Source organism: Seriola lalandi, unplaced genomic scaffold (genome assembly GCF_002814215.2).
Source record: "Seriola lalandi dorsalis isolate HSWRI2012SDOR001 ecotype SW California unplaced genomic scaffold, Sedor1 jcf7180002054360, whole genome shotgun sequence".
NCBI classification, from domain to species: domain Eukaryota; kingdom Metazoa; phylum Chordata; class Actinopteri; order Carangiformes; family Carangidae; genus Seriola; species Seriola lalandi.
In genome coordinates this window covers 282,771-296,355 of record NW_019524913.1, presented here as the reverse complement: position 1 = coordinate 296,355, position 13,585 = coordinate 282,771, and the positions used below count along the sequence as shown (strand labels likewise).

Sequence of the window (13,585 nt, the reverse complement as noted above, 5' to 3'; positions counted from 1 at the left end):
TCAAAGCTCTTGCCTTTCAATATATCTCATTATCATATGTTATATTTTTGGGATTTTATTGTTAATGCATAAGAATATAAAGTAAATGTGATGTAGGTGGTGGGTTGGGGCTAATTTTAAATACTTCACATGCTGTTGAAGAGTTCAATCTTTAAAAATGCTATTCTAAATTTTGGCATGTGATATTCTTATTTGTTATAAATACATGCTTAATTTTTTTTAAGTTGCATTGAGCATAGCAAAGCAGGAAGTATTTCTAATTATTTATTTATTTGAATTTGAATTGAATTTTTTGGAAGGGGGTGATTCTATATCCACTGTATATAGTTAAATAGAAGATTAAAAAAAACGCAAACAATAAAGTCAAACAATTTTAAAAGTTGTGAACAAGAAAATTATCTTTTTGTTAAATCTGGCACATCTAAATCTTAAATTTAAAGTATAATACTTAAAACGCAAATAAAAAAAAACTACAATCTCGTTTTCAAGTGTGGCTGAGGGCTGCTACGTCACATCCGCCGTTTCCCTCCGGAAGTACAGTTAATTTTTATTCACAAGGAAAAAAAAAAAAACAGCTGTTGTTGAGAAAGAAAACATCAAAAGTGAGTTTCATTGACGTATGTTGGGCCTTTATCTTTTCGCTGACGTTAATATAGTAAGGAGGGCTCTGTAAACTGTGGGCTCGGTCAGTGTGGCCGCTGTTTTGGCTGACTTCAACAGCGAGTCTCGTTTCGCTCATTTGTTGCGAGTTGGCTGCTGCTAGCGTTAGCTCCCCTCACTGTGGACTCTTCAGCTAGCACACTAGCCACTCTTAGCTAGTTATCTGACCATTTCTGACTGTCTGCACAGCTCCAGGTGACAACAATCTCTGTCGACTGTCAGTCGAGCAATAAGATCCTTTATACAGATGGTGGATAAGTGAGTAAATGTAGATCGTACATTGTGTGACTCGCTAGCCACCTAGTTTAACTACGATTTATCACTGTTTATGTCCAGTGTTAGCCAGCCTTGTTGCTTGTAGGAGAACCATATAACACTTAATGCACTTGGAAAAGGATTATAGGTCATAATAATATATGACTGAAATATACTTATTGCACATGGACTCAGATGTGTCATTTTTGTGATGGGTTTGGAGGATTGTTGTCTGTTCAGGAGGGTTTCATCACATTTTATTATTCCACCAGGGGGAAGAATGAAACTACAGGAATATGAGTCTTAGCCAGTTTTGTCAAATAGTAAATTTAAGTTAACTTGTATGTGTTTTGTTGGTCTAGCTTTATTATGAGTGTTGTAACTCATGTATTTTTATCAATATTGTTTTGACAGAATGCCGGCCCCAAAGAGAGGACCAGCTCCTCATGATTCTCAGCCCAAGATGAGGAAGTTGGATGAGGACGGGGAGGCTCTGCCATCCAAAACTGCACCAGCTACCATTAATAGGTCCCTTAAAACAGGAAATACGCAAGAAAACACAGCAGCCCCCCGGACTAAGAAAAAACTGTCTACTTCAGCGGAAGAGGGAAATAAACCAGCCAAGTCATCCAAACAGAGTTCTCCTCCGAAGGATTCCAGCAAAACCCTCTCAGACCCACCTGTCAAAAAAGCCAAGCTCCTGAACGCCACAAGTGCCTCTTGCGGAGAAGCTCCCTCACAGAAAGCTAGCTCCAAAGCTTCCCTGAAGCGAACAGCCTCCACAGAGTCTGACGATGAGTTGAGTAGTGATGGCAGTAAGATAGACCTCTTTAGAGAGAGGGATGACGGTGGCAAAGCCCGCTGCATTCGAAAATATTCAAACAAAGCAAAGCGCAAGGCTGAAGAGTCATCTTCTGACCAACAGGACACAAACCAAGGGTTACCATCTGGATCTTCAGACCCCGTACAGATGGACCACAATTATGGTAGATTTTCAGATTTGACAGATATTCAAAGCATAAGTGAAGCAAATCAGAATGAGCAAAAAGACTCTGCAGAGTCTGTTACTGAACTCGAGGGACAAGGAAAGTCAGAAAATGCAGTAAAAGTAGAGTCAACGTTACTCTCTGAATCAGTTAGCACTAAGACTAGTATCAAATCTGAGTGTGCAGTTGAAGAAAGTAAACATGAGGATTTAAAAAATGTAGAAAGCCTAAAACTCATAGAAAACGAAACACTACCATCATCTAGAGAAATATTAGACTCGGTCACTGCAACAGCTGCACATATGCCTTGCATTACACCTGAGGACGTTGCACATTCTACCAACAGCCAACAGGATGTAGATGATAAAACACTAGTGTTGTCAGTGGAAACACTATGTGCTGTTACTGGAGAGGTGAATCCGAGCTGTGAATGTGAAGACCAGGCAGATGAAAAAACAGGCTCAGCTTGCAGACCAGAGAGGCAGATAGATGCGAGCAGTGAAACTGAAATAATGGAGACCACAGGGTTTGTTTCTGAAGGGATGAAACTGAATATAAAATGTAAAACTAAGGAAGATGAACAGGAAATGAAGGGAGCGATTGAAGCAGCCGGTGTCTCAGCGGAGCATAAAGATGTAGGTATAGAAGAGAAAGCATCGTCAAACAAAACAAACTCTGCACCAGAAGAGATCCTGGTTGGAAACAGTAATCCAGAGAGTCAAACAGACCTCAGTGTCAAAATTCAAGTTACTTTTAAGGAGGAATCGAAATCTGTACACATGGCGGATCAAGTGCCAGATAAGTTTACCAGTTCTTGTGATGGTGTGAACAAAGTGGTTAGAAAGTCTGAAGAAAAGCTTGAAGAAAGTGAAAGAAAAGGAGTTGAATTCCAGTCGTCTGAGTCTGTTGCGGGTCCCGGGTCTTTTGTTGAGGTGCAGCTGAGCCATGGCGTGACGGACAAGATGACTGACAGCCACACTGAAATATTGACACCTGATTGTGAGGCGGTTCATGAGCCAAAACAAAGAGAGGTGCTCTCTGAATGTGTCACAGTCCCAGAGGGTCAAACAGAGATGGACATGCAGACTGAAATAACATCAGAGGGGATGTCTGACTCAGCACCTAGAGTGGCTATCCAAAATCAGGATAACCACAAAGTTAATGACCACACTACAGAAATACCTGCTGAGGTTAAAGATGTGACGGCTGAAAATCCTACAAGTGTGGGAAGAGAAGAGACGGGCTTTGAGTGTGCCGTTGCACCAAATGGTCAAATCACAATGAACATAGAGGCTTCAGCAACATCAGCGCAGGAGATTTCTTATCCCGCCTCTTCAGTGGAAACACAAAGCCAGAAGGGCCAAGAGGTTTGTGAACCTGTTACAGATATATCTACTGGATTTAATAACGATCATGTGGTTGAAAATTCAAAAACAATGGAAATGCAGACCACATCGACGTCAGAGATTTCTCCTCATGGAACTCTTAAAGTGGAAATACAAAATCAGGAAGAGCAAAAGAGTGAAGAATTAACTACAGCCATATCTACAGAGGTTTATGGAGATATTGAAGATAATGAGAACTCTGAGTGTGCTAGTCGGTCTGAGAGTGAAAACAGAATGGAGCTGCAAACTATAACAACGTCAGACATTCGTGATCCAGCACCTACACTGGAAGTGAAAAGGCAGGACAGCCCAGAAATGAGTGAACCCGTCGGGGACGTATCTGATAAAGGACGTGCAATTTGTGAGAGCACAGAAGATGAACACAGGGTTGGTACTGAATGTGTTGCTGCTCCTGAGGATCAAACAGAAGTGGATATGCACACTGTAGCTACATCAGAGGAGCTTTTTAACCTCACATCTACAGTGGAAATACAAAACCAGACAATTCAGGAAGTCAGCGAACCTACCACAGTCACGTCTGATGAATTTCATGAGGATCAAAAAGTTGAAAATTCTAAGTTTGTGGAAAATGAAAACAAGGCGAACTTTGATTCTGTTGCTGCAGCAGAGAGTCTAATCGAAATGGAAGTGCCAACAACGACACCAGAGATGGCTAACTCAGCCCCTTCAGTGGAAATACAAAAAACAAGAGCTGCTACACCAGAGGAGATATTTAACATGTCGTCTGAAATGGAAATGAAAAGCCAGGAAGTCAGTGGACATGCTTCACACATATCTACAGAGGTTCACGACATGCTAATGGTTGAAAATTCTCAAAATGTGAAGAATGAAGACAAGATCAACTTTGAATCTGTGGCTACACCAGAGAATCAAGCTAGATCGGAAATACAGACTACATCAACTTCTGAGATTTCTAACCCGGCCTCTCCAGTGGTAAGAGAGAGTCAGAAAAGCCAGAATGAAGTGGGAATGGAAACTGCAACAACGTCAGAGATGTCTAATGTCACACCTACAGTGGAAATACAAGGGAATAAGAGCCAGGATGTCGGTGAACATAGTAGTGACATAACTACACAATACGTGACTGCACCAGAGAATCAAATCAAAATGGAAACTCAGGCCACGTTGACATCAGAGATTTTTACTCTCGCACCTAAAGCAGAAATACAAAGTCACAAAAGCCAAGAAGACCCTGAACCTGCAGGAGACACATCTGATGAAGTTGAAGAAAATCTAAAGAGTCCTGCAAATGAGTTTAATGAAAATGAAAACAAGGTGATTATCGGATGTGTGATTGCTGCTGAGAGTCCAGTAGAACCGGAAATGCAGACAGCAGCACCAGAGGAGATTTCTTATCCAGCAACTGCAGCACAGACACAAAACCTGAGATGTCAGGAGCTCAACAAACCCACTACAGACACTGAACTTCAAAAAGATGAAATCATTGCCTGTGCTGAGAGTAACGAAAACACAGAAGAGGTTGTCACCGAATGTGTTAGTGCCACTGAGAATCAAATAGAAATGGATACAGAAACAACAGCAGCACCAGAGGAGATTTCTGATCTGGGATCTATAGCGGAGATGCAAAACCAGGGAAGCCAGGAAGTCAGTGAACTCAACACAGACAATGACGTTGTTCAAAAAGATCTAGCGATTGTAAGTTGCTGGAATAAGGAAAATGAAGACAAGGCCGCTGCAGAGTCTGTTGATGTCCCAGAGATCCAAACAAATATGGAAACTGCTGCAGCGCCCCAAGAGATTTCTGTTCCAGCACCTATGGCAGAACAGCAAAACTACGGGATGGAGGAAGTCACTGAACACATCGCGGCATTATCGAATGCAATTCAGAAACCTCTTCCTGTGAACAATTTGGAAAATAAAGAAAAGGAAAATATGCCTGGGACAGAGCCTAGTGCTGAAGATGTCCAAGGGGATATGGATGTAATAAGTGGATCAATAGAAACCGTTGATTCTGCCTTAGAAGAGGAAACAAGGAAGCAAATGATTAATGAGGCCAAAGAAGAGGCTGCAGTCATTTCTAGTGATAAGGCTGACAAAAGAGTCGGTATTATTGAAGGAGAAGGAACTGGAAGCAATGAAGTGATTGTTTTTGTTTGTGGCCAAGCAGATGACATTGATGTTGTAATTCAGGCATCAGAAGAGCAGATTAAGACGGTTAATCAGCCAGAGGTTCAGCTTCACGAAAACCAGATAGTGTATGAGCCCATTAGTAGTCCAGAAAGTAATGACGACAGGGAGACGTCTACAGCGTCGGAGAAGCATGATGGTGCGTCTTTACTGGATATACAGAACACACAGGCCCAGCAGATAAAAGAAGATGCATCTAATAATGAAGAAGAAAAAGAAATACGTGACCCGCTAGAGGAAACTGTGAAGGAACAAACTTGTGTATCAGATAGCCAAGCAGCAGTTGAGATGGAAGTAGAAAACAACAGTGTGCCAGAAAGTCCTCTCCCTGCGCCAGCGGAGCAGAGTAGCATGAATGTGGATGTGAAACAAGTCGCAGCAATCAGCTCTAGCGATGATATCAGCGCGCCAGATGGCCGGTCAGAAGAAGCAACAGAAAAAAGTGACAGGAACGGCTTTCCAGAGTGCGTCACCGCCACAGAGTTTACTGAACAGGTGCCGGAGGACGCTGGACTTCAGGAGGTTGCAGACGTCACGGTGACAACAACTACAGCTGCCGCCGGAGCTGAGGTACCAGACAGTGCGTCTGAGGAGTATGTGATCTTAGAACCGGTCCCCGAGAGCGATATTCACTTTGATATTGTCACTCAAGCAGCGGCCGAATCGGGTTTGTCTGCCTCGCTCTCAGAGGAGGTCAATCCAGACGTCGAATTAGTGGGTGAAGTAGAAAATCTTTTGAATGGCTCCCAACAAACCGTTTCCCCTGACGCAGAAGTACGTGAGGTCAAAGATGCCGCATTGACCCATTCAGGTGAGGATACGGAAACCACGGTTAGGGGAGAAATGTCAACTGGGGAAGGTTTTGAAGTTTGCAAGCAACCATCGTCTGACATGATGGATGTTGATTCCACAGAGACGGACATGGCAAACTCTCACGCTCAACGCACAAATGAAGACTGTAATGCTGTGGTAATGGAGAGTGTTGAGGCTAATTTGGATCTTCAAGAAGTGCAGATCCTGGAGGACATAGAGATCGGTCGAGAGATTGTGGTAGCGGAGGAAGAGGATGACGAAGACGGCGACGTTACAATAATAGAAAAACCCGAAGCTGTCCCTCCCAAAAAGGCTGTTGAAAAGGTTAATGAGAAAAATAAAGACGGCATCAGTGGGACCAACTTGAAGCAAAACAGCACATCTGGTGAGAAGGCTGACGATGATAAAAAGGGACGAGAGCCGGAAAAACCCAAGAAGCAAGAAATGAATACACAAGCCAGAACCAAAGCTCGCCTGGCAGCTCTGGCTGAGCAAAAAGCTGCAGCGTCTAAGAGAACAGCAAACAGACAACAGCTGAACCTCTTAGCTCTGTGTCAGGAAATCGCAGAGGACATTGCCACAGACAGCATGCTTTTGAAGAGGATAGAGGAAGAAAAACAAGCCGCAGCAGCAGCCGCCGCAGCCGCAGCAGCAGCAGCCACAGCAGCAGCAGCCACAGCAGCAGCAGCCGCAGCCGCAGCAGCCGCTGCCGCCGCCAAGAGTGAAGCCAGTAAGAAGGAAAGTCCACCTGTTAACACGCAGGATCCAGATACTGTTAGTGTTGCAACTCCTGCTGGACCAGAAGGCTGCTCTGCCTCAGTGACCCCTGCTCCGGAGGCATCTGCAGCCCAGCCCTCGACAGCTGATTCAGCTGACGCCAAGCCTGACGCAGAGCCTCCGAAGAGACGTTTCTTCATCACACAGATTTCAGTACCACTGAAAGCCCATGAGAAAAAGAAGCTAACTAGATATCAAAGACTAAGACAGGTTGAGCTGCAGAGAGAAAAAATGTCCTGGGCACGAGTCAAGAAATTAAAGTCTGACCAAGCAAATCAGATGTTTTCAGACATGGATTGGCAAACACCCCTTTCTACCACTTCTCCGTTTTCAATGAGTCCTGTGACCACAACTCCTCCACCTGCTGCCAGTCCATCGAAAACATCTCCCCCGAGTCCTGCCACAACCAGCAAACCAGCTACACCCACGGCAGAGGTTCCCAAAGTTGAGACTCCAAAGGCGGAACCCATCAAAACGGAACCCACGAAGACAGAAACTTCCAAATCTGCACCGGCTAAAACCGAACCTACCAAACCCGAAGCCTCTAAAACCGAACCTCCTAATACTGAAACCCGGAGAAGTACAAGGCAAAGTAAGGCTCAAACCCTTAAAACAACCCCTACTCCAGGGCCGGCCCCAAAAGTGACCAGATCAGCATCAAAGAGGACCCTCCCAGCAGTACCTCCTCCCATGCCCAACGGACTTAATACTCAAAAAGCGAAGCCTGTCGAGTACAAGCCATACAGACCCCGGCCCAAGTATTCCCCTGATGACTTTGAGCTCGATGATGACCCGTTGCCAGTTGCTCCGACAAGACCTAATCTTCAGTCAAGGCCCACACAACCGACACGACCCAACCCTCAGTCGAACCCCACAGCTCAGTCTAAACCCGGAGTTCATTCAAAACCCACAGTTTCATCACATCTTGCCAACCAGGCGAAACTCAGAGCTCAGACCACACCTGCTGGACAGACCTCAGGTCAGTTAAAGCCCAATGTTGCAGCTACAGCTCAGTTAAAGCCCACCTCCTCCTCCACCACCAATCCACAATCAAAACCTGCTGCTGCAACAACCCTCAAGTCAAAGGCCGCAGCTACACCTGCGGCTTCACTGAAACCCCTTCCCACAGCTAAGGCTCCATTAAAGTCTCCCGTCTTGACGACACCAAAGTCGAATGCGGCTTCAGCTCCAGGTCAGCACAAGCCTGCCGCTTCTGCTCCTACCCAGGTAAAGCCTACCGCAGGTGGAGGTGCAGCTCAGTCGAGGCAGTCTGCTCCAACTACATCTCAGCCTGCTGTGTCAACCACATCTGAGACAAAACCTGGTGTTTCCAAGACGGATGCTTCTTCAGTGTCTCAGAAAACCACAAATCCACCATCATCCGGAGATGGCAAATGCAAGGTAATTCGGGAGATAAATTCTACCACAGTGTATGTCACGAGCAGCATATTTGACTACACTGTAGATGCCACTTATCTGTTATCTCTCTTCTTTTTTACATAGGAAACAGCTGATCCACTTTTATCCACCCCCACTACTTCCCTTTCCTCTGGAGAGAGCTTGAAAGTGTCTGATGGCAAATGGCACGGTGAACAAAAGCCTGCAGGTATGTATTTATTTACAGGTGGCATGATTTATTTAAACTTGTCACATTATGTTTTTTTGCACTGCTAAATGCAGCGCCGGTTCTGCCTTCAGGATATCTTTTACTGATCTTATATTCCTATTTTTGTACCCTTAAGCATTTAATATGATTTATACTGTTATCACTGGATAATCTGAGTAAAAAAGAAACAACAAAGTACGTGTGAAAAACACATCAACACTGTAAATGTAATGTAATATGATATAAATATTGATATTACCAAGGAGACTGGGGAGTCTATATTGTTTCACTGTTACTTATTACATGAAAACATGAAGCTGAAACAGTGTATGTTATTAGTATAGAGTGTATGTTATTGATTTGGTCATGTTATTATTTCTACACTGCAGATATATTAAAATTATAATGAAGTTGTATCAATGTGTAAAACTCTTACCTTTTCCTACAGTCACTGGCGTTGATCCCTCTCCAGAGAATAAGACAGAAACAGCCCAGACAGCTGAGGGCACATCGGAAAAGCCTTGTCAAGAGTAAGAAGTTTCTCTTAAATCGCTTTGACGACGTTTTTTTCTTGTAGCAATAAAAAACTAATCTGAGGTGCGTTTGTATCAAAGCAGAGCAGAGAATCCACAAGACGGCGGGACTCCTCTCTCTGATGCTTGTCTGCAAAGAGAAGTGAAGAAACTAAAGGAGGCCGACAAAGATGGCACCCAAACTATTATTGTAAGGGAATTTTTTCATTTCTTCATCCATCATTTTGTTTTTCATACGTGCAGCCTAAACCCTTCAGGCTGTGATAAACTTTGGAGTATTTGTCTGTAAACTTACAAACCAACCTTCAACCAACTAGAGGTTGGGGTAAGATCATGCTAACAGTTCGATATCTCTGGGAACAGTTGAATATATTCTTGCCTTGCATATATATAGATCTAAGGAGTGATTTGTTGTGTCCTTTGTGTCACAGGATGCAGGGCAGAAGCACTTTGGAGCGGTGGCCTGCGGTGTGTGTGGGATGCTCTACTCTGCTGCCAACCCAGAGGATGAGTCTCAACATTTACTCTTCCACAATCAGTTCATCAGCGCTGTCAAATATGTGGTGAGAGCAAGTTTCCTTAAATTACACGTCTTATTACTTGTCTTGCCCACCGGCTCACAGAACTGACTCACCAGGGCAAAACACCAGTGTATCCATGCAACCTTCTCTTTTTAAAGACACTGAAAGAGCATTTGCACAGAGCTATGACTAGTTTATTTGAGCCTTAGAGTGCTTAGTCATTGTTAGGTGTAGTTACATGTATATATATATAATAACAGGTTAACAGCTTGGTTCTGACTCCCCACCACCATGAAAGGTCCAAAGCTCAGTATTGAGTTGATTTTCCTAACGTTTAATACAAGTAATGTTCACTTTCAAAGTTCTGTAATTTTACCAGGAATGCAGCAAAGAAATTAATGATGATGACATAATAACACATTCAAAAATCTATAAACGAAACGCCAGGTGAACAAATGGAGATGAAGAAAATAATACATGAAACACATTTCTATGTAGGGAAATTTGAAACACACAGGTGGTTACTTCATATAGCAAATAAAAAGTAATAAAAAAGCCGAGCTGTAGAAATATTGCCTTTTAAACAGTGTCTCTCTTTCTCTTCGGTGTTTCTCAGGGATGGAAAAAAGAGAGGATTCTGGGAGAGTATCCAGATGGAAAGATCATTCTTGTCCTGCCAGATGATCCCAAATATGCTCTGAAGAAGGTATGTTTACAGAAACGAGCCTTTTTGGTGCTCGTCGCTGTTGTGGGCGGCCCTGCTCAGGCAGTCTCAATAGAAAAGTCTTTTATATAGACCATTGCAGCACTGTACAGCCTAACAGTAAGAAATGTAGCTGCTATCTTCCCTCAGATGAATTAAATTTGTTAAACCAACATAAGCTTATTATTTTATGTGTGAAATAAACTGTATAGAAACTATTTAGAGCCTTTATTAAAGGCATAGGGATATAGAAGTGCCATATCTTGTATTGTATAACAAACACAGGAAAATTCAGCGATACACAACAAATTACACAAAGTCTGAATCAAGATTTTTTTCAGACCACTTACATTAAATATTATAAGCCTTTATAACATACACAGTATGTGACATCATTCAGATAAACTGGTAGTAATTGTTCAAATGTCTACATCAGTCAGCCGCCACCAGCATATTATTTCCTCGTTAAACAATAACTGTTTGTTTGTCAGGTTGAGGAAATCAGGGAGATGGTGGACAATGACCTCGGCTTCCAGCAGGTGGAGACCAAGTGTCCCTCTCAGACAAAAACCTTCCTCTTCATCTCCAACGACAAGAAAGTGGCTGGATGCCTCATAGCAGAGCACATACAGGAGGTGAGAGACTTGTGAGAGTGCTGGTGTCCCCACAGGTGTATGTTTATGATGTAAAAAGAAGTGAAAATAAAAAATAAGCAGACTTAGATGTTAGTTTAGGTTTAATACCGAGCTTGGTCTCATCCGTGTGTGTGTATGTGTGTGTGATCGCTTACAGGGGTACCGTGTGATTGAGGAGCCCATACCGGAGGGTTCAGAGAGAGAGAAAGTGATGTTTGAACGTCAGAGAGCTTGGTGTTGCTCCACCACGCCAGAGCCAGCAATCTGTGGTATCAGCCGCATCTGGGTTGTCAACATGATGAGACGTCAGGGCATCGCCTCACGCATGCTAGAGTGCCTCAGGTCAGTGTGTCCACAAACTGCCAAGATTTTGATGCGATATCACTTGGGAACAAGTTAAACATAATTATACGTATATGTACTTCCTGTTTTGGTTTCTTCTGCACAGGAACAACTTCATATATGGTTCATACCTGAGCAAAGATGAGATCGCTTTCTCCGACCCCACTCCCGACGGGAAGCTCTTTGCCACACAATATTTTGGCACTTCTCAGTTTTTGGTTTATAACTTTGTGAGTGGAACACGCTCGTCCCAGCCCAAAACTGACGCAGTATGACGGTCTTCAGGAAAGGTAACGATGGATTTAACCGACTAACAGGACCCGCCCTCACTAAACAGCGTCTGACGCAGAATCTGTACTTGCGTAACGATTTAAAAAAAAACAAAAAAAAAAAAACTGTTAATTACTCCTTGGAGAGGAAACACATTGGTTTAAATCTCAGGATGAAAACAACAAGGTGTTGTTGAAAAATGTTATTAATTCACCCTTTAATCCCTCCCTGCATAGTATTTTGAAAAAAAAAAAGTATTTTCTTTATACATTTTTAAGCAAACAATTGGTTTTATTAGAAGTATAGAGTTTACATGCATGACCTGACAGCAATAGAAAACAAAGAGCATCTCATTGTTCTGTTTTTTTTAATCCCTGAGAAGCATAAGATCAATTGACTGCATTAAATAAAAGGTTATTTTAGAGTTTGTCCTCCTTCTGTTGTAATGTGGTTTATTTTATTTTATTTTTTTACAACTATGTCATGGAGTAAACACTGAGTAAGTTGGGGGTTTTTTTCATGTTCATCTCTTGACAATTAACAGTGATGCTGCCATTGTCTCAAGTTGTTTTTAGAAGCGACATCCATAATGTTTAAAGGTGACAGCTGCACAATGTACACAGAGCAGTTAAGCTTGACTCTTTTTCCGTTTCAGTCCCCTTCAGTGTCACTGTCATGTTTTTCTTGTAACATTTCAAACGAATCATCTGAACCAGGTGAGTTTGTCGGCGGGACTCTGATCGAGGAGATGAGGGTTAGAACTGTAGCGTGGGCATTAATTGTGTGCTCTAATTTTCTTAGATCACCTCGCCTGAACTGTTTAGTTTTCCAAGCTGAGCCATATACTGTACACCATTTAGCAGGGCAATGTAGCCTATACTGTATGAGTGATGTCTTTTTATTTCATCAAGGCTGTTAATTGCTTTGTTTGTGCCTGAATGAATAATGTGTGACTTACAATGTTGATTTGTTTTCTCTTCTTTTTAGCCATATGTTGCTCTAAGCAGCATTTGGCCTTTTATTGAGTTAGTGTAGAGTATCATGCTCCTATTCCTTAGTAACAACAAATGAAAATGTATATCAAATTATCATGTAGATTTATGCATACTATAATAAAATCTATAAAGGAAGATGAGCAAGATCTTAAGGCTCAGGTGTTAAATGGTATTTGAGGGATGGTAGGGGTAGGGAAGGTCGTCCAGGTTCAGCCTCTCTGATTGCAAACAGGAATATTTGCTCAGTGGTCAACATGAGGGGTTAGGATGAACTTCTGCCTCTCTCAACACAGATCTTACAGTATCATTGTAATCCATCACTTATTTTCTTCCTTCTTTGTTTAAGCAGTTGCTTTTAGACAGATGTGTCATGTAAGAAAAATAAATTTGATTTATACGAAGCTGTTATGTAAATATTTATTTAAGTAATAAACAATGTAAAATGTTGTTGCTTGTATTTTTTTTCTGAGAAGAAACAACAGGTGAGTGTGGGATTGTGTTCGTTTTTTCACTTAAGATAAACCTGCTATTGACCAGTGCCATCTAGTGGCCATTGTTGCAGTACACATTTGTAAGCCAGTGATATAAATAAGATTTTATTATGCATTACTGTGTTGTAAAATGTCATGTTCGCGGAATTATTCATTATCCCCATAATGTCGAATGCTAATAAATTCACATTGCAGTTATTGATGGCATATATACATATTTGAGGTAAGTGTGACTTTTGGGAATTGTGATGTTTTCTCTTTGTAGTTGCAGATGTAAACACTCCCCTCTTTGTGCATTCCTCGACACTCCTGTCACAACAAGGGCCAGCTCGATGGCAACTACTGAGAAACAAAACAACCTTAGAACAACATGGATACTTCCTCAGGCAGAGAGTGAGAAAACAGAGGTCCCCGCTCCTCCTCAGAGATCTGATACTGATCAGC

At 42.4% G+C, this 13,585-nt stretch overlaps 1 protein-coding gene across 4 annotated transcripts; it reads left to right on the top strand.

The window, feature by feature from the left end:
- Positions 1 to 524: 524 nt before the first annotated feature.
- On the top strand, positions 525 to 13,097 carry LOC111656583 (uncharacterized). 4 transcript variants are annotated; one of them, XM_087174520.1, is made up of 10 exons: positions 525 to 602; positions 1,330 to 8,446; positions 8,549 to 8,651; positions 9,124 to 9,181; positions 9,269 to 9,374; positions 9,616 to 9,747; positions 10,322 to 10,411; positions 10,900 to 11,043; positions 11,201 to 11,385; positions 11,492 to 13,097. In XM_087174520.1, the coding sequence occupies exons 2-10, from the start codon at positions 1,331 to 1,333 to the stop codon at positions 11,658 to 11,660; spliced, it is 8,103 nt and encodes a 2,700-aa protein (XP_087030646.1). In that variant the 5' UTR covers positions 525 to 602; position 1,330; the 3' UTR covers positions 11,661 to 13,097. The 4 variants fall into 4 exon arrangements, with proteins under 4 accessions (XP_087030646.1, XP_087030645.1, XP_087030644.1 ...); XM_087174519.1 differs by having other exon boundaries at positions 9,266 to 9,374; XM_087174518.1 differs by having other exon boundaries at positions 9,100 to 9,181.
- Positions 13,098 to 13,585: the final 488 nt, after the last annotated feature.